The 19124-nt window shown below is 35.9% G+C and overlaps 1 protein-coding gene across 1 annotated transcript in view; it reads left to right on the top strand.

Moving 5' to 3' along the window:
* LOC140443325 (nucleoporin p54-like) overlaps nt 1-19124 on the top strand; it is a 124072-nt gene that overhangs the window by 82418 nt on the left and 22530 nt on the right. The window contains exon 2 of the mRNA XM_072534522.1: nt 14946-15365. Within this exon, the coding sequence (XP_072390623.1) occupies nt 14946-15365 (420 nt within the window). The remainder of the gene's footprint in view (nt 1-14945; nt 15366-19124) is intronic.

The raw sequence follows: 19124 nt of genomic DNA, 5'->3' as shown, positions 1-19124 counted from the left end.
AAAATCCAAAGGCGTAAGATCTAGCGACCCAGCTGGCCACTTAATAGTACCCCTTCGTTCAATCCATTTATTGAAGAAGATTTCATTCAAGTAATTTCTCACCATTACAGCATAATGGGGTGTTGCCAAGGGAGATCCCTTGTCGTCCTACCTCTTTAACATGGTGGTCGATGAGCTGATATGCAAGCTTAAGGGAGACAAGCCTGGCCTTCCAATTGCAGATGGCAGGAAAATCTTAGTGCTGGGTTACGCTGATGATTTAATCCTGCTATCCTAATCGGCCAAGGATGGTACCAAACAGCTTCGGACAGCCGTCGAATTCTTCGAGAAGAGAGGGATGTCGATAAACGCTGATAAGAGTGCAGCTATTACGGTTAACGCCAACCGTGGTAATAAGCACTCTTACTGCGTAACGCGCTCTCTCTTTTCTGTCGGCAACGATAGGATTTGGCAGCTGCAACCGAGTAAGCTGGTTGGATACCTAGGTCGAAGGTATAATGCTCTAGGACAGACCAGAGTAGTCTTCAACGAGCTGCAGGCACAGCTTGATCGTATTCATCGAGCGGGGCTAAAACCAGCACAAAAGCTGCTGGTACTAAAAACGTACTTGCTACCGAAGTATATCGACAAGTTGCAGAGTCCAACCATCAGTATGAAAACGTTGAAGGGCTTTGACAGGAACTGCGTATACTCGTTCGAAAGTTTCTGTCCCTCAATCGTACGTGCGCCAATGCTTACATCCACGCTCCCACAAAAGAGGGTAGCCTGGGCTTCATGGCCATGGCCATGCACGTCCGGGTTATCATGAGAAGGAGACTGACTAAATTAATCAACCCTCATTCTACCATATATGTCACGTCTCTGTGAGAAAATCCTTAAATGGACAAGAACATCTTCAGGCAATTCAGCATCGATCGCACGGGAATCGAGCCAGAAACTTGAGGACGGCTATAGCGGAAACGGACTTCACCAGGGCTCTTCACATTCCGAAAGCTCAGCCTGGATAAGCAATCCACCGCCCTACTGGTCAGGGAGAGATTTTATCAAGGCAATCCAACTGCGAGGAAATCTTCTGCCAACTAGAGGCATCCCTTCAAATCCACCACATGAACGGAGGTGCCGAAAGGGATGCGAACGTAACGAGAGCCTTAGTCACATTTTACAAAAGTGCCCCGTAGCACATTGGCACCGCATCAAGAGACACGATCAGCGCGTTACGTATCTTCGAAAAGCAGTAGAAAAGAAAGGGTGGATTTGCGAGGTTGAGCCGCGAATTAGATGCGCCGACGGGACTCTGAAGATACCTGACCTTGTCGCGCAACAGGATGAGCGGGTAATTGTCGTGGACGTTGCCGTCAGCTGGGAGGGTCCCGAACCCCTAAGTACAGCCGCCGCCAATAAAACGGCGCTGTACACAGAGCCTCGATTTCTTCAGACCATGCAGATATCCAGGGAAAACAATTTGCATGGCACCTCTAATCGTGGAAGCTCGCGGAACATGGTGTCCGTAGAATTCTCGTATCATGAGAATTTTTCACCTTTCAAAGTTCGACGTCCGCGACTCTATCACTAAGGCCATTCAGGGTAGCATTCACATTCATAGTCATTTTATGAGGTCCTAACATAAATAACATGAGAATTTCACTTCGAGTATTTATATCGGCTTGTTTCCTATCATGGGGTATACGTTCGTCTAGGTTAGGATTTTACCTCCTTGACTGATGTAGATGTTTGTGTTTGTTTTTCATGTTATTGTGAATGTCCTACTTTACTATATTACTATTTTTAAAACTTTTTTTTATATATATATTTTTATTCTTTAGAGATAACTTTCATATAGTTATTATTTTAGATAACTTTTATACAGTTATCACTACTAATTTTTTTAAGACCCGCGATTTGGCGTTGGCGACGTTATTAAATGCAGAGGGGGGTGGTGCACTCTTGATCGATAATTAATCTGGCCAAATATCGGGCCATAAAGGGCCATACGCTGCTGGTCTGTTACTTTCCGGATCGGAACGGGGAGGAACAGACCAGCAGGATTGGGTCGGTTTTCGGATGGCGGGGGGCCGGCATCGCCCGGCCTGCAAGCTAAAAGAGGATATGGATCCACTCTGATAGCCAACTGAGGAAGAACATCGTCTCTTAGCATGCTTAAATATTTTTCTGCTGTCAAATTACTATCTACAAATATAGGACCAATAATATGATCTCCTATAATACCTGCCCAAACATTCAACTTTTGAGGATACTGTGTGCCTCACGCATCCAATCAGGATTCTCCACTGACTAATATCTACAGTTTTGTCGGTTTATCTCTCCGTTCAATGTAAATGTTGATTCATCAGAAAAAAGAATTGTGCCAAGAGTTATTTCATTTGTGTTAAATTTACCCATCATTCTTTCGCAGAAATCCATTCTATGATCTGGATCGTCTTCTGTTAGCTCCTGCACAAAAGTCAATTTATATGGATGAAGTTTTTCTTCATGGAGACACCTTAGGACAGTTGTGTGGCTCACATTATTTTGACGTGCAATTTGACGTGAACTTGACGTTGAATTCTCTGCGACACTTAACAAAATATTCACTTTCACCTCATCTTCAATGAAGTTCGGTTTTCTTTTTAATGGTTTGATATGTCCAAGTTCTCTGAATTATAAATTTTAGACACAGTACCTTGTGCAAGATTAGGCAACTGAGGGTACCTCTGATTAAATAAGTTTGCTACTTCAACTTGACTTCTACAATTCTCCCCGTAACCGATCATCATTAAAATCTCAATTCGGTGGGTCTCAGTTAAATATTTCATTTTTATTTTTGCAAGAAATTAGCTTTTAATTGGGAATTTATTATTTTAATGCAAAATGTCAACACACCAACAACTGATTGATAACAATCCGCATTATTTACCGATTTAGTTTAATTAGCAGACTATCTAGACAGTTTTTACCTATTCATGACAAACAATGTTAACGCGGTTACTAAACAGAAATTTTCCCCAATATACTGACACTTGGAGTAGAAGTGTTATTCCGCCTCAATTGGAGCAACGATTTTCACTTGTTGCCAATACGCTAATATTAAGTCTTATATACTACAAGCCCATGGGACCTGTCATGACCCTGGGTCATTTGACCCAGCATGAATCACATATAAAACTATAGTACAATATGAATAACAACTTTAGAAACAATGCCGTGAATTCATATTGGTATAACCTCCTAAAAATGTCTATGGGCTTGTAAGTCTATCGTAATTTCTTGGAAAATATATTTCTTTAAATAAATAACTTAGAAGTGTTGATATGTCGTAAATCGTAACAAAATTTTGATTGCTTTTGTTGTCATTAATACAATTTAAAGAATGTTTATACGTATAAGTGTATCTGTAATAAACCCATAAAAACATGAACAGCATTAACGCAGGTAATATTGTGAAATAAGAATGAACTAATCATAAAAATGAATGTAAAGCAATCAATTCATTAAAAATAACGTATTAAAATAGAGCATTTGTTTGCGGTTTGGTGGTCAGATAACTGAAAATATGTTTCCCAAAAATTTGGTATAAATTTGGAAACAACTACGTAAAACAGTAATCATATATAGTCGATAACAAAAAAGGAGATTTGTTTGATGACGGTGATGTGTTAGTTGCAATTATCATAGGCATGAAAAGTTGTTTAAATACACATTTTAGAATACCAGTTCTTCAACCGATTTACTTACAGTGAGTATGAAAATATCACAATTTTTAACTTATACAGGGTAGTTCGAGAAAATGGAAAATATGATCAATTATAATCGGATACAACTTACGCAAACCAATCCCGCTATATGCTACCACCAAAACGGACAATTGATGATTATTCAAACACTGAAACCCTACCAACATCAAATAGCATCAAACATCCATCCAATCCCTTCCGCGGTGCTTTACCAACAACAAAAACTATTTACGTAAAACTTCCAACCAATAGCAGGTGAACAAATACATCAAACATCGCACACAAACTAACTATCAATGGCAAACTGTCAATTATAGAAAAAATTACGAAGCCCGGAAGAAAACATCAAAAAATTAAGACAATCTATAATGAGTGATTACTGGCTGGGTATCAAGAAAAGAATTAAACATGCGAAATCCAAAGACGAATTTCTTTAGCGTGGCCAGCCTTTGAAAAACTGCGAGACACACTTAGGGCCAACATACCAATTAGCCTCAAAAGAAAAGTATTTGACCAATACGTATTACCGGCCATGACCAATGGGACGGAAACTATGACTCCAAGACTACGGCTTTGAAATTAAGAGTGACACAGAGATGAATGAAACGGTCTATGCTGAGAGTGACATTGCGGAACCGAATAAGAAACGAAGATCTGCGAAGAAGGACGAGTATCGCTGATGTTGTGGAAAGCATAGCGAAACTGAAGCAGTGGACGTGATAAATGGAGGCTGGGTGATGATGACCAAGGAAAAAACGGCAACATATTTAACAATCTTAATTCTGAAGATGAAGATAATCCAACTGATGTAAGTACTGAGAAAACAAATGAGTAGTATCAGATACCAATACTCTAATGACTCTATTAACAAAGTTGTGTCCGGATGAGTACATAATAAACATGTCAAAGCGCAACCAAAATCCGGAGAAGCTTATTCTAAAATCACTAAAGCCCCTATAGAAAAGAAAACAATTCCAGACGTATAAACCAAAACAAGAGAAACGCTTCAGGGTTGTACTAAAGAACATACATAATTTGACAGACCCAAATTAAATTAAAAATAGCATAGAACTTTTAGAACATGAAGTCGAACAAATATCGAACATCAAAAATTATAAAACAAAAGATCTCTAACTTGAGTGTAATATACAACTTCTTGTCATAAGACGGGAATATCTAGGTATACCTTTGGATACAAGAGTGACTTGGAGAAACACATATTTCTTCTTATTCTTCCAGTTCCATGACCGTTATCAATCTTTTTATATCATGTTGGCTACCATATTCGCTATTGGGACTTTATTGACAGCAACTCTAAATAATGATGCCGATTTTCCGTACCGTTGCCTTAGTTTTTTTAACTATGATGTTTTTTTCTACCAGGACCACGTTTACCTTGGATCTTTCCCTTAATGATCAGTTGTAAAAGTTCATATTTTTCAGGGTGTCTTTGCATTGGTTGATTCATTTTTTACTAGAAGATGTTATGAAAGAGTTTCCAGGCTTGTTTGTATGCCACTTGTGTTTTGAAGCTCAGATTGCAACTGTCGCGTTGTTACAAATCGTTGTCTTATGGCCCTCTTTATAATCGGCGATTACAGACAAGCAATCGCGAGCACGACTGTGTAGAGGGTATACTCGGATATACTTGTCCATCATTGTCTATGATCGCCTTCTTCTTCTTCACGTGCCGTCTCCGCGACGGAGGTTGGCAATCATCATGGCTATTCTGATCTTAGATGCTGCTGCTCTGAATAGTTCAATTGATGTGCATCCGTACCATTCCCTCAAGTTACGCAACCATGAGATTCTTCTTCTTCCTACACTTCTCTTGCCCTGGATTTTCCCTTGTATAATCAATTGAAGTAGGTTGTATCTCTCATTACGCATAACATGCCCCAGGTATTGCAGCTTTCGTGTCTTGATGGTTTCCAATACTTCCATTCTTTTGTTGATTCTTCTCATGACTTCGTTGTTTGTCACATGCTCGGTCCATGATATCTTCAAGATTCTTCTATACACCCACATTTCAAATGCTTCCAACTTTTTAGCAGTCGACGCGTTAAGTGTCCATGCTTCTATCCCATAAAGCAGAGTCGAGAAAATATAGCACCTGGCCAGCCTAACTCTCAAGTCCAATTTCAGTTCTCTTGCACAAAGTACCTTTCTCATAGATTGTATGATCGCCTACAACCCGTGAATTGTCGGTTTTTCGGAGACACGTAAAAAGGAATCGCTTAATGCTTGTGCTTTGATATACTATTACGGAAGATTGTGTGGACCTGTAATACGGCCGGGAAAGATCGCTGTCACCACTGTAATAAACGCTGTTAATATTTTAACATCCTCGTCTATAATGTTAAGTAATACTTAACTCTGCGAGCGGAGGAAAGGCTTACTGTTCCAACTAGTCCGAACTGACGTGATTTCGCCCTCGCCGCTTTACTAGAGGGTAGGGAAAATTGGGATAAGGGGATGAAGGACGTTCATATGCAGGCCCTGTAAAGAGTTAGAGGTTATTGGCTTACGTTAGAAGCCGGAGAGATGTACAAAGCGAAAAGTGTGTTCTCTTCTAGTCTCTACCTGAAACGGGCCGGGAAAGAACAACAGCCAATTTTCAAACTTACTATATATTAATAAATCGTAAATCTACAACTAATACAACAAGATATACGAGATAGCTAATTAGTGTTTTATCAGATTTTTGCGAAGGGAGACGAGAAGAGACTTTACTAAAGAGTATAAAAGGCGGACAATCTACTATTATTTGTATTTCCCCATTGGTTAGTATTTATGTTTAGTTACCTTAGCGTATTTAGGCCCTAGCTAAAGGATACGGCCTTGTAGTCCGAACTGGAACTCAGGAACAGTCTGAATGAACTCTGAGAGAGACGAAAATTCGGTACTTATACTCGCTTCGTTCCCGTTGGTTACGATGCCGCGCTAACTGAGCTGATCACACCGGGACGGCTGACCGATTAACACACTCCTAGGTCGCTTAGCACTCACTGCCTAGAGCGCCAAGTACCCACTGGACCGGTCGCCCTAACACTACTGCCTCGTTGACCAATTTTCTTCCTTATTATGTCCCGCAACGCGTACCTTCAATTACCCCGTCACAGTCCGAAGTAAAGCGTCGCGTCTTACCGCTTTCCCCTAGAGTTTTTGCTGATCGTGCCATCTGCTCCACGTGTTAAAATGGATCATGCGATGCTTTGTTGAATTATTTTCCACGAAGGTCTAAGGTGTCGTAATTTTTAAACATTCGGAACTGACCTGATATCGAAACTTGTGTTAAACTAGGTCGAATTGTCATTCTTTGTTTAATTTGAAATGTATACGTTAAACTGTGTCGAATTTTTTATTCTTTATTTAATTTGGAGTATATAATGATTATTTAATTAATTATAATTATTCTTGTCTAGGCTAACTACCCCTTATTTTGTTTCTTTTATTTTCTTGCTATGTTGACTTGTTACATACCGGGCTAACTGATTAACGATTGCGTTTGGGGGGTGGGGTTGTTTCCCTTGGGTATGTGGCTGATACATTACAGACGCTTGCAGGATGATTATGCCGATCAAAGACGATCACACGGTCAGCCATCATCGCTGATAGTTAGAGCGGAAATCCGTAACAAACGAACTTGAGCGAAGGTTGTGACACTGTTTGCGCACTTCTCAGCTCTTCTGGTATTCTCACAAGCTACTCTGTATCATTCATCCATTCGCGATATCGATGTATGGGACACACCGAATCGTTCACCTATTTGGCAATAACTCCAAGCTTCTTCATGTAATACAGCGGCTGGAGCACATTCCTCGGGTGTTGTATTTCTGGATTCCCGTTGCATCCTAAACAAAAGTATTCCGAAACTCGTAAAAATAAAACCTCCTTCTTCTTGCATTCAGTGTCTCCTATTGAGGTTGATTGAATAAGATGCCGCATGGAAATTGCACGGTCAACTTTTAATAGAATGAGAAAACTTTTTTGTAATCGCGATATCAATTTATCGCTCCGAATAAGAATGCTTCGATGTTATATTTTCTCTACCCTTTTGTATGGGGTTGAAGCTTGGACACTTAAAAAATCCAACATTGAAAACCTAGAAGCATTCGAAATGTGGTGTTACCGACGTGTTTTGAAAATATCATGGATGGATCGCAAAACAAACGAACAAGTTCTCGAACAACTAGGAAACAATGCGAAGTTTTAAATTCCATAAAAATCAGGAAATTGGAATCATGAGAGGTGAAAAATGCGAACTACTAAGGAATATAATGCAGGATAAACTCAAAGGCAGAAGAAGCGTAGGAAGACGTAAAATCTCGTGGTTACGCAATCTCCGTGAATGGTTTGGATGCAGTTCAATTGAACTATTTAGGCGCGTAACCAACAAAATTATAATTGCCAGAATGATTTCCAATCTCCGATAGGAGCCGTACTCAAAGAAGAAGAAGATTAAGGTTAATGATCAACGTGGCTATTTGCACTTTCGAAACTGCTGCACAGAATAATTCGACCGATGTCATTCCGAACCGTTCATGTGGGTTTCGCAGCCAAGAAATATTATAGGATGTTACAACATCCTATAATATTATCAGCAACAATGTAATTTAAAACAAGACAGCCTCGCAAAAGAAGGAGCTAATATCCCATTCCAGGGTCCTGAACCCTTCTGTGGACTATCGAAAAGCCACATCAGAGAGGAACTCCGTACCTGGGAACTCAATCAACTAAGATCATATTGGTCTAACACACCAGGACAAAGGCAAGCAAAAAGGCTCATAAAAGTGTCACCTACTGCAACAAACCGCCTTCTCGAAATGAGTAAAAAAGATATCAGAATGGTCACTGGGCTTCTCACTGGTCACTGCCCTCTGAGATATCATCTCAAGAAGATGGGCAAATCAGATAGTGAGAACTGTCGTTTCTGTCACAATGAAAAAGAAACGGCAGAACATATACTATGCAACTGCGTAGCACTGTTCTGCAAACGACTAAAATTCCTAGGAGAGGTCAGTCTGGCGTCCTCTGACATAGGAAACAAGTCACCTAGAAAGCTAATCAACTTCATCAGAAGTATTGGCATTCTAGAGTTTAACAAGATTAAGGTATGCACAAAAGATCTCTATAGGTCGAAGTGCGGTGAGGCCGCATGGACTTAACGACCTCACATAATCTAATAATCTAATCTAAGGGGTTTTACCCGTATATTTAGTAGCTTCACACATGTATATCTAGTAGCAGCACTGATGATGGAAGATAGTAATTCCGAAAACGTTCTATGATGTAGCCCGAAAGGGTCCTTTTTAATAAATATAAGTACCTTTTTATAAAGGATTTTTAAATTTAATTTAATTTTTTTTGTGATTTAAAGTATAGAGCCGATTACAGAAAGTTCATTTTCCTTGTGCATTATATATTTATTATAACACTAATTTTTGACATTATTTTTAAATACATTGTATATAATATCAATATTCTTTATGTTTATTGTGATTATTCGCATGTAGTTATTATCTAGATAACGCATATTTTTTTATGTTGTATGTAAATAAACCCAAGTTATTCATCGATAGAAATAATATTGACAACTACGATCAATCTATATAGTTATGAATATACGTCCATACAGTATCAGATTATGTAATCATGTGTAGGTAGACAAATACAGTGATGAGTGCCTTAAGTACCGCCAAAATAACGCAAAAGATAGAAAACATAACACGTTGTGAAATAAAAAGAGATGAAAGTAGTAGAGGTGGGAAATTATCGATAGAAACCTCTAATTTACATTAAATTACATTAGGACTATCGATAGTTTCCCACCTTTAGACGTTAGCTTATGAGCTAGTTGACTTTAGTCATAATATTACAAGTATGACGTCGAATATTTACATTTTTTAAATTTCGCATAAAGTAAAAACTGATTGAAGGCAATAAAGCAAATGTAAGTAAACAGTTTAATTAGTAATAATTTGTAGTCTCAGATCATAGTTTATTATTGATCAATACTTTAACTTTGGATAAAAACATACTCGTACTTGAACTGTTTTTACTTACATTACGTGATACGTATTACTATGACTGATGTCAACAAGCTCATAAGCTAACGTCTAAAGGTGGGAAATTTTCGATAATTCTAATGTAATGTAAAGTAAATTATAGGTTAATATCGATAATTTCTCACCTCTACTACTTTCATCTCTTTTTATTTCACAACGTATTATGTTTTCTATCTTTTGCATTATTTTGCCGGTTCTTAAGGCACTCATCCCTGTATACAGTTAGCTATAAGTTGTTGCTATAAGTTGTTTCAAACTTAAAATTGTTTTAACTTCACCCTTATGAATAAGGGTGACAATATACATCTAAAACGGATATATGAAATTTGAGTGCTTTTTTTGGAATACACACGTCGTTTACATCTGTCAATCTGTAAGCTTTACATTTTAAAACTAGTCACAAATATACAGGGTTCCATAAAACTATAACGCATCAAATATATATATTTTTAAACCTTTCAGTACCTCTGGTATTACCCTTAAACCACACATTTTTGCCAGAGTAAGTAATGCATAGATGGCTCTGATATCGGAACGTTTACTCAACTTGTAAACATTGTAGTGGTATAACGTTTGTACCAGTGGATTCTAGTGTGCTTCTTTTTTGCAATTAGCACGTGGCTGAATGTGTTTTGATATTTTTTCTTCAAAATTTGACCATTGAGGAGTGCTATAAAAGGTAAGTGTTTTTTATTACCAATATAAGGAAACTATACAATAGTTTCAGAATAAAAATATATCTCAAAAGTAAAGAAAATTGAAAATTATTTTGAATATATTTTAGAAAAATGTAACCTCAAACTTTCCTCTAAAATATAAATACATTGCGCTCCAAAATTAACGCATAATTTTAAAAACCCTGGTAAATCAAATAATTTTAATGTTTCGATTTTTGTGTTAATATATTATTGTTACCCCTGGTATATTGCAAAATTTATCGAAAGAACGGTAAAAAACGCTGATGTTTTTACCAGTATTTGCAAAAAAATTAAAAACGTGCTTCATTTTATTTCGAATTTAGTTGGGTTGGATTACGTTGTGCTGAACGTTTAAAGGGGTTTTTCAAGTTTATTAAGTGTTTTTTCTTTGAAATGAACCACCAGCAGCAAGAAAACCGCAATTTGTCAGAAAGTGACTGTTTTAGAATCGTTACTCTTCGCGAAGAAGGATACACTCAAGTAGAACTCGCTGAACGTTTTAACGTCACCCAGTCAACCATTTCAAGAGTGTTAACACGTTTTTCTGTTACTGGAAGTAACTCGAGAAGACCCGGTCAAGGCCGTAGAAGGGTTACAAGTCCTAATCAATACCGGTTTTTGATACTTCATACACTGAGACAAAGGTTTGTTACCAATACTTCCCTACAAAATGAATTTTTGGATCCTTATAACTTTAGAATCGGCAAAAATACGGTTAGAAGAAGACTTGCCGAAAACGACCTACACCCTGAAAGGGCACCAATTGGCCCATTATTGACCAGAGACCATAGAAGGCAAAGATTGCATTTTGCTCGTGAACATGTTGATTGGAATACTGACAATTGGGGAAGAATATTGTTCACCGATGAATCCAAGTACTGTCTTTTTTCTGATGACAGGAGAAACCAAGTGTATAGAAGGCCTCGGGAACGCTACGCACAGTGTAACACCGTAGGGACTGTACAGTATGGCGAGTACTATATACCATTTATTGGGGATAATTCCATGCTTATGCAAGATAATGCCAGGCCACACACGGCAAGAATTGTGAAGCAGTATCGTTAGGAGGTTGGAATTTCTGCCATGGATTGGCCTGCAAGAAGTCCTGACCTCAACCCAATAGAACATGTTTGGGACATCATAGGCAGACGACTACGACAACTACCTAATGCACCAAACACGTTAGATGAACTGTTTTTGCGGTTGGTTGAAATTTGGGATCAAATTGATCAAGAAGAAATCAGAACGATTATTTTCAGTATGAGAGATCGTTGTCAAGCAGTAATAAATGCCAGAGGAGGCAATACTCGATACTAGTACACGGTACTAGTATTTTCTTTAACTTTAAAAATTTCAATTTCGTCATTAATTTATAATGTTAGTTTGTTTAGATCAGTTGTTTAGATTTATGATGTTATATTGTTAATTTCAATACATTTTTTGTAAAAAAAGAAAAGTTTTTTATTTAAGATGTTCTAAAACAACCATAAAGCAGAAAAAAAATTTTATTACAACTAAAAATAAGAATTTTAAAATTATCCGTTAATTTTGGAGGGCAGTGTATTTATAACCATCACAAATATGCTAAATTGGTTTCATATGTTGTGTTGGCCATTTTTGTACATTTTCGTCATACATTATGACCCAATCTATTTGCGCTCAGCAAATATTTTCCACAATACCCCAACATGCATGTTTTTTTCAGATGTTCGAAAACTATTCTAATATACAGTATTGGAATAGGGGCCTTACAACAGAACAGTCAGTCTGAATATTACATGAAATAACGGATGATCAACCTGAAAATTCCGAAATTGAAGGAGACTCAGATGCTGAGGATGTAGTAGAACCTGACACACCATCAGAAAGATCTTCTAGCAGACGTTCGTCTACAATACTGCCGTCTACTCCGTCTGGAAGTGGTACAGCCAAAATAGACATAGTAACTAACTACGTAAGCCTCTACGTAGAAAACGCAAAAACTCTACAATTGACGACTGTTTAGAACACGAGGATTCAGATGATTCTGTAGCAGACAGAGATTACCAGCCCGAAAAATCCTCTCAAAACAAAAATATAAATGCTTCATCATCAAGTGAAGATGAAGTGACTTTTGATGTTACCGATGATTTTAAGAGGTGGTCTAAAGAACCAAGAATACCTTTTGAATTTGAAAATTGTAATTATGCAGAATCCAAGGGTTCGAAAGTGATACCGTTTTCTGAAGACCCAATAATTTTCTTTAATGTTTTTTCAATGACACATTACTACAATACATTGTAGAACAGTCAAATTGATATGCTGTCCAAGCCAACAAAAATTTAGATTTGTCCTTCGAAGAATTAATAGCTTTCCTAGGAATTTTAATTCTAATGGGATTTAATAGTTTACCTTCTATCAAAAAATACTGGTCTGCAGATTCAAATTTTCATAATGAAAGGATTAATAATATTTTCACTCTAAAGAGATTTCTTAAAATATTAAGATAAATCCATTTGAATGATAACCAACAAATACCAGCCAGAGGAACTAGGGAATTTGACAAGTTGTACAAAGTCAGACCTCTTATTCAAAAATTAAAAAAAGTCTTTATGGAATATTTTTCTCCGAGCAGAAATATTTCAATTGATGAAAGTATGGTTGCCTTTAAAGGAAGGACTACTTTGAAACGGTACATGCCAATGAAACCCATAAAGAGGGGTATAAAAATTTGGGCAATGACATATGCTGCAACAGGTTACCTCATCAATTTTGAGGTATATCAACGGTATATTAACGGACTAACGAACATACTCTAGGGGAAAGAGTTATACTGAATAAAGTGTTGGAAAAAAGGGGACACTGCTTGTACTTTGACAATTTTTGTACCACACTTCTTCTTATGAATAAGTTATCAGAACTAGGTCATTTTGGTTGTGGAACAGTAAAACAAACAGGAAAATGTTTTCCAAAAGCACATTTGGTAGATGACAGAAAAATGAAAATGGGTGAAATTGATGGAGTTGTCTGCAATGATATTATTATAAGTAAGTGGAAGGATCGTGATTCAAAATCTGTCACCGTATGCAACAATATACATAATCATGCAGAAACTGGTTTTGTTTTGAGAACATCAAAAACTGGACAACGAGAAAACATTCGCTGTTTTCAAGTCATTGTAGACTACGATATGTATATGGGTGTTGTTGATCGGTTTGACCAACGAATGCAGACATACTCAGTAGCTTGGAAATGGCGTCGATGGTGGATGAAGTTATTTTAATACCTTTTTGATGAAGTAAATTCTTACATACTTTATAAAGCATCCCTTAGGCAAAGTAACAGTAGAAAAAAAGTAATATCTCACCTTAAATATAAATCCAAATTGGCTACCAGTCTTATAAAAGATTTTTCTTCGAGAAAAAAATTGGGAGGACATTGATCATGGAGTATTTTTAAAGTGTTGGTCATTTGTCGCAGAAAACCACGCGAAGACGATGCCAGCAGTGCTCAAAAACAGGATTACAGAACCGCATTAGTGTTTCTGTAATCCTGGGCGTAAATTGTAAAGTGGCTTTGTGCTTGGATTGTTTAAACCATATCCAGTGCCTTAACTATCATTTTTATTATTATATTTTTGTTTGTTTATTACAATATTGTGCTGTATTTTTGTATTATTTAAAGTCCTATAACTATTATTGATACACTTTTTATCATTTGGTACACTCTATATACGAGATAAACTAGCATGAAAATTATTCCTTGATTGAACTCTGGTACAACGGTTGACCAGCATTTTTTTCATAGAAAAAACAAAAATAAATTCAAAATCTAGTAACTGATGTACTAACTATAGTATTCAAAACTATTATCTGAAAAAACTTTGAAAAACGTTCATCATAATAAACTTGCGTCTTAAAGGGTTAAATGAAACACCCTGTATTTTGTTGATTTTAAAATTAAAATCCGCTTCGCTTGCTCGTTATAAGAATACAAAATTCTTTGTGTCATACAGGGTATTTAAAAAGTTATAAATAACCAAATTCAATTGAAAATCGTAACAAGTGCAACGCCCTGTATAATTGAAAAGGGGTACAAAAGCAACGACCTGTGATGGCCATAGTTTTTAAATGATTGTCAAAATTCATAAAAATAATTGATTACAAAATTTTATCATCCTGTTTACGAACGATGCGGCTTAGATAGATGGGGATGCCAATCCTATCATTTCTTTATGAATATGTAAAAAAAGTATAAGAAAATTGGTACAAATTATACCTACATTTTAATTTTTTGCGACTTTAATGCTACAATAGTGATGTTTTAGTTAAAATACAGTAAAAATCTTTTAGAACAATTTCTTTCCCTTTAAAACAATCATTTCCATCCATGTTATTTCCGATTTATATTACGTAGTATTTTTATTTTAAGACGATAAGTATGAATTAATTACAAAATATTATTTGCAGTAACTGGATTTGGTAGTACATTTGGTGCAACTCCCGCTACAACAGCGTCGACGGGATTTGGTGGATTCGGTTCCCCTTTTGGGGCTACGAGTACCCAACCACCAACTGGATTTGGTACCGCATTCGGAACGCCTGCGTCAGCGCCCTCTGCATTTGGTACCAGCACCTTTGGGGCTGCAGCTGCCTCTTCCACTCCGTCCGCTTTTGGAACGAGTTTTGGTGCACCTACTGCTTCGGTAGCACCGACTTTTGGTGCTGGATTTGGGACTCAACAAGCTCAACCGAGTTTATTCGGAGCTGCTTCTACTTCAACGCCAAGTCTTTTTGGGACCACTACCTCTGCGCCTAGTTTGTTCTCAAGTGGCACTGGCGGAGGTTTGTTTGGTGGTACCACCACTACCCAATCTGCCGGATTATTCGGTAAGTAGTTTTTATGTACACAATGCATTAGAAAAGAGGTTCTTAAGTTAAATTTCATGTAATCAGATTAACTCTCTTGCAATAAAATCGTCCCAAAAACGCACCTAAAGTTTAAAGTTCTCTGCTTCAATGTGTAATATATGTCTGATTTCTCAATATGAATGAGGCAGGTGAAATTAATTATTTTTTAAGGACAAAGTGAATAGTCTGGCCAATTGGCTATGCCAAGGTCATAAAAGGAAAGAAACAAAAAGGCAAAACACATTAATTTGTTCAATTTATATTTTGAGAAATATTTACGAGGTGCTTACGAGGTTAAGCTCTTTAATCTATCAGATTGGTACTATATCCACACAATGCCTGTAAAAGATCTTTGTAGCAATCCGAACAAAGTCAAGTGTAACAATCTGCTCAGATCATATTCTGGAAAATTATAGACGACAGAATTGTTAATAGTCTCAAGGCATCAAACTACAGAGATGAGTTGCGTGTTGACACTGGTACTCCTCACTTTATATCTATCTATATAAACGGCTAGGATGACAAGTCACACTGTTTGTCCAGTAAACTAACGACGCCATCTAGGAAACAAATCTGAACTACCAACATCTGACATTTCATTCATATTTTGTTCTGGAAACCATACGGTTGATTTATTGTTAATTTATTCTACAAATTGATGATTCAAATATTCTTAATTGGAAATTTTACTACTTCACAGTAATTTATTTTTTGGCAAAATTGCTAAAAATATAGGTTACTGTAATAATTGTAAGGTCAGATCAATGACGTATAATATATATTTAATATTTATTATACATCATTGGGTAAGATACACATACACTTATGAATATAAAATGACGTTTACCAAAATAAACGTTTTACCAAAATAAAATAAAATTAAAACTAAATAAAATTACATAAAGGTAAATAGAATTACATCAAATTAAATCAAGTTAAACAGAATACGTAAAATTAAATAAACAATTAAATAAAATAAAGTAGAATTAAGTAAAAGCTATACCTTTAAAAACGCTGGTATACCGTTTATGCTTCACCCATGTACAATCCCATAACAAAATGCTAAGGTTAATTTTGCTCATTTTTTAAGCGTTTTGTGGTGGGGATAGAATAGTTCGTCAGATCGTGACGTATGATACATCATTTGAAAGAAGAGGGGGTAGCGAATATGTTGATACAGAAAAAACACACTGCGGCATTATCAAAAGGGCATTACATCATATCTCCTTTGTTATTGGTCCAATTGGAGCTGTGATGCATTAAATGAAAGGGAAGGACATAACGAATAGCCAGCCGATTTTAAAGAACACATTTTGAAGCATTGTAGACGATTCCATTGAAGTAAAATCTTTTTAGAATTTGTTACATTAAAACTATAAAGTATGTTCTTTAAAAAACGCAAACTACATTTTTAAATTGTTATAAACAAAGCTGCTGTGAATTAAATAAAACATGAGGCTAAATTCGCCCCAAAAAATTATAGGACAACTTTTTATTCTTTAAAATTTGTAAGAAAATGCAGGCTTTCTAAATATGAAAAAAATAATATTCGTACAGACAAAAAATTTATTGTTTATAAGCAAAAAATCGACATGTTTTTGCAATATTTAAAATTAATTTTCTTAATTTTGTTTTAACCCTTAATATCCTAGCGTGACATATAAGTTACGCATTATTGTGTAATTTAAACAGCGCCCTGTAAGGAAACTTGTGATAAGATCGCATAGATGGTGTAAGTATTGTGCAATTTGACAGTTCCTCTAATGCATGTTTACTAGTTTGCAGACATAGTGTGCGAAAATTTTGTGCCTGTAAACATTTAAAATAAGATGTCGATAAATATTTAGAAAAAATGGACATCAATCTAGAGTAAGAACATTTATTTTTTTATCTTGCAATTTTTTAGCTCAAAAAATAAGTTAAGCTTTACATAAAGGTACATCTCGTACATCTTTCAAATTTTATTTAAATATTTCACTACCACTTAGTTCTGAGTAGCCCCAAGTTCAGTATTAAAGTTTATTCGTTTACCAAATTCCCATCAGTAAACATGAGCACGTATTGATATTCGCCGTCTCATTCGTCAAGAGACTATTGTGTTATATTTATGTTATAGTTATTGTTAAGTTATTTACTGGTCATGTTATTTTTTAGAGTTTAGTTTAATTGTGATATAATGAATAATTTTCAAGAAATTCTTACACTAACAGTTTCAAAAGTAAATATTTTTAAAAATCATATGATACATAGGTCGTACATCAGTACGACCCTGTTTGGCTTACACGTGGTTCTATTGACGATTGGGAATTTGTAGAATGAATAGGGTTTACATATATGCAACGCTAGGATAATGTACTACCGTATTTCAGAAAAAATAAACATAAGACGTGATTTCATTCCCAGTGAATTATTTACTAAGATTTATATATTATTGTTAACTGCCAGTTGGATAACGATGATCATTGACCAGATATCATGTATCAGGTATCAATTTCACAGTCGCTGTGTCATCACATATGTTTATAATATAATAAATATTACGATATTCTCGGCGATTTGAGGAACAACGATTATTTCCATCTGGGGATTTACCAACAGAGAATTTTAAGAAACTATTTTGTTTTTATGTAATACATAAACGTCTTTATGGCAATGTATTTGCCGTAAGCTATTTGAAGAAGCAGTTTAAATAGCTTACGGTGATGTAGATTTGTGAGTTAAATTTAGATGCCATCTACACAGAACCTCCAGAAGTAAACGTCCTCATAGACGAAGAATCTGGAGATGAAATTAATGATGGAGATCTTTACCATTTGCCAGGGAGACAACTTCGTGCCCAAGCCGAGGTAAAACTTTTAAATAATGATAGAATTGGCGCCACTGAAGCCAGCGCACCTAGAGATGAGCCATCAAAATGTTCATATTCTTTTCCACACCAAATTTTTCTGATTATGAGAATTTAACACTTGTTGAATCGTTCGAGTTATTCTGGGATGGCCCGTTATTCCAATACTTAGAGTCTATGTTCTTTTCAAAAATGCTGCCGACCCACATATCTCACTTAAAGAACTGAAATGCTTTATTGGCATTTTGATTTTTAGTGGATACGATCCAAAGCCAAGAAAGAGATATTACTGGGATTCAAAACCAGACATGGAGCATCGTTTTGTTAAAAATGCAATGAGGCGTAATCGATTCGAGTACATTATGCAATTTGTACATTAGGCAGAAAATAATAGCATACACCCAAAGAATAAAGCATGGAAAGTGGAAAGATATTCCAAACAAGAAAAGCCTACGGTGCGCATTTGAAAATTGCACTTCTGTAGTTAGAACCATGTGTAGAAAGTGTGATTTGGGGTTGTGCATTAATTGTAATGAGCAGTTTTATACAAAATAATTCTCTATACATACCTATGTAAAACATATTTTTTGTTTAAATATATAATTTAATAAAGCTTTCGCGTTTTTTCTTATTTTGCTCCCTGTATGTCCTAGAGTGACATATATGTCACAGCTAGTAACTTTTTTTTGTTAACTTTTTTTTGAAAATAAGCTCAGAAACTCAACTAGAGGACTCATACGAACAATAAATTACCATAAAATATATCATTTTTCAAAAATATAATAATTCAGGATATTAAGGGTTAATAGTAATGGAATAAATTTTCTTCTTTCAGAAACTACTCATAATTACCATAACTACCTAATTTTCTGACTTATATTATTTAAAAAAAA

This window comes from Diabrotica undecimpunctata, chromosome 6 (assembly GCF_040954645.1).
Source record: "Diabrotica undecimpunctata isolate CICGRU chromosome 6, icDiaUnde3, whole genome shotgun sequence".
NCBI classification, from domain to species: Eukaryota; Metazoa; Arthropoda; class Insecta; order Coleoptera; family Chrysomelidae; genus Diabrotica; species Diabrotica undecimpunctata.
Note: the sequence above shows the minus strand (reverse complement) of the source record. Positions and strands in the feature narration are given on the sequence as shown.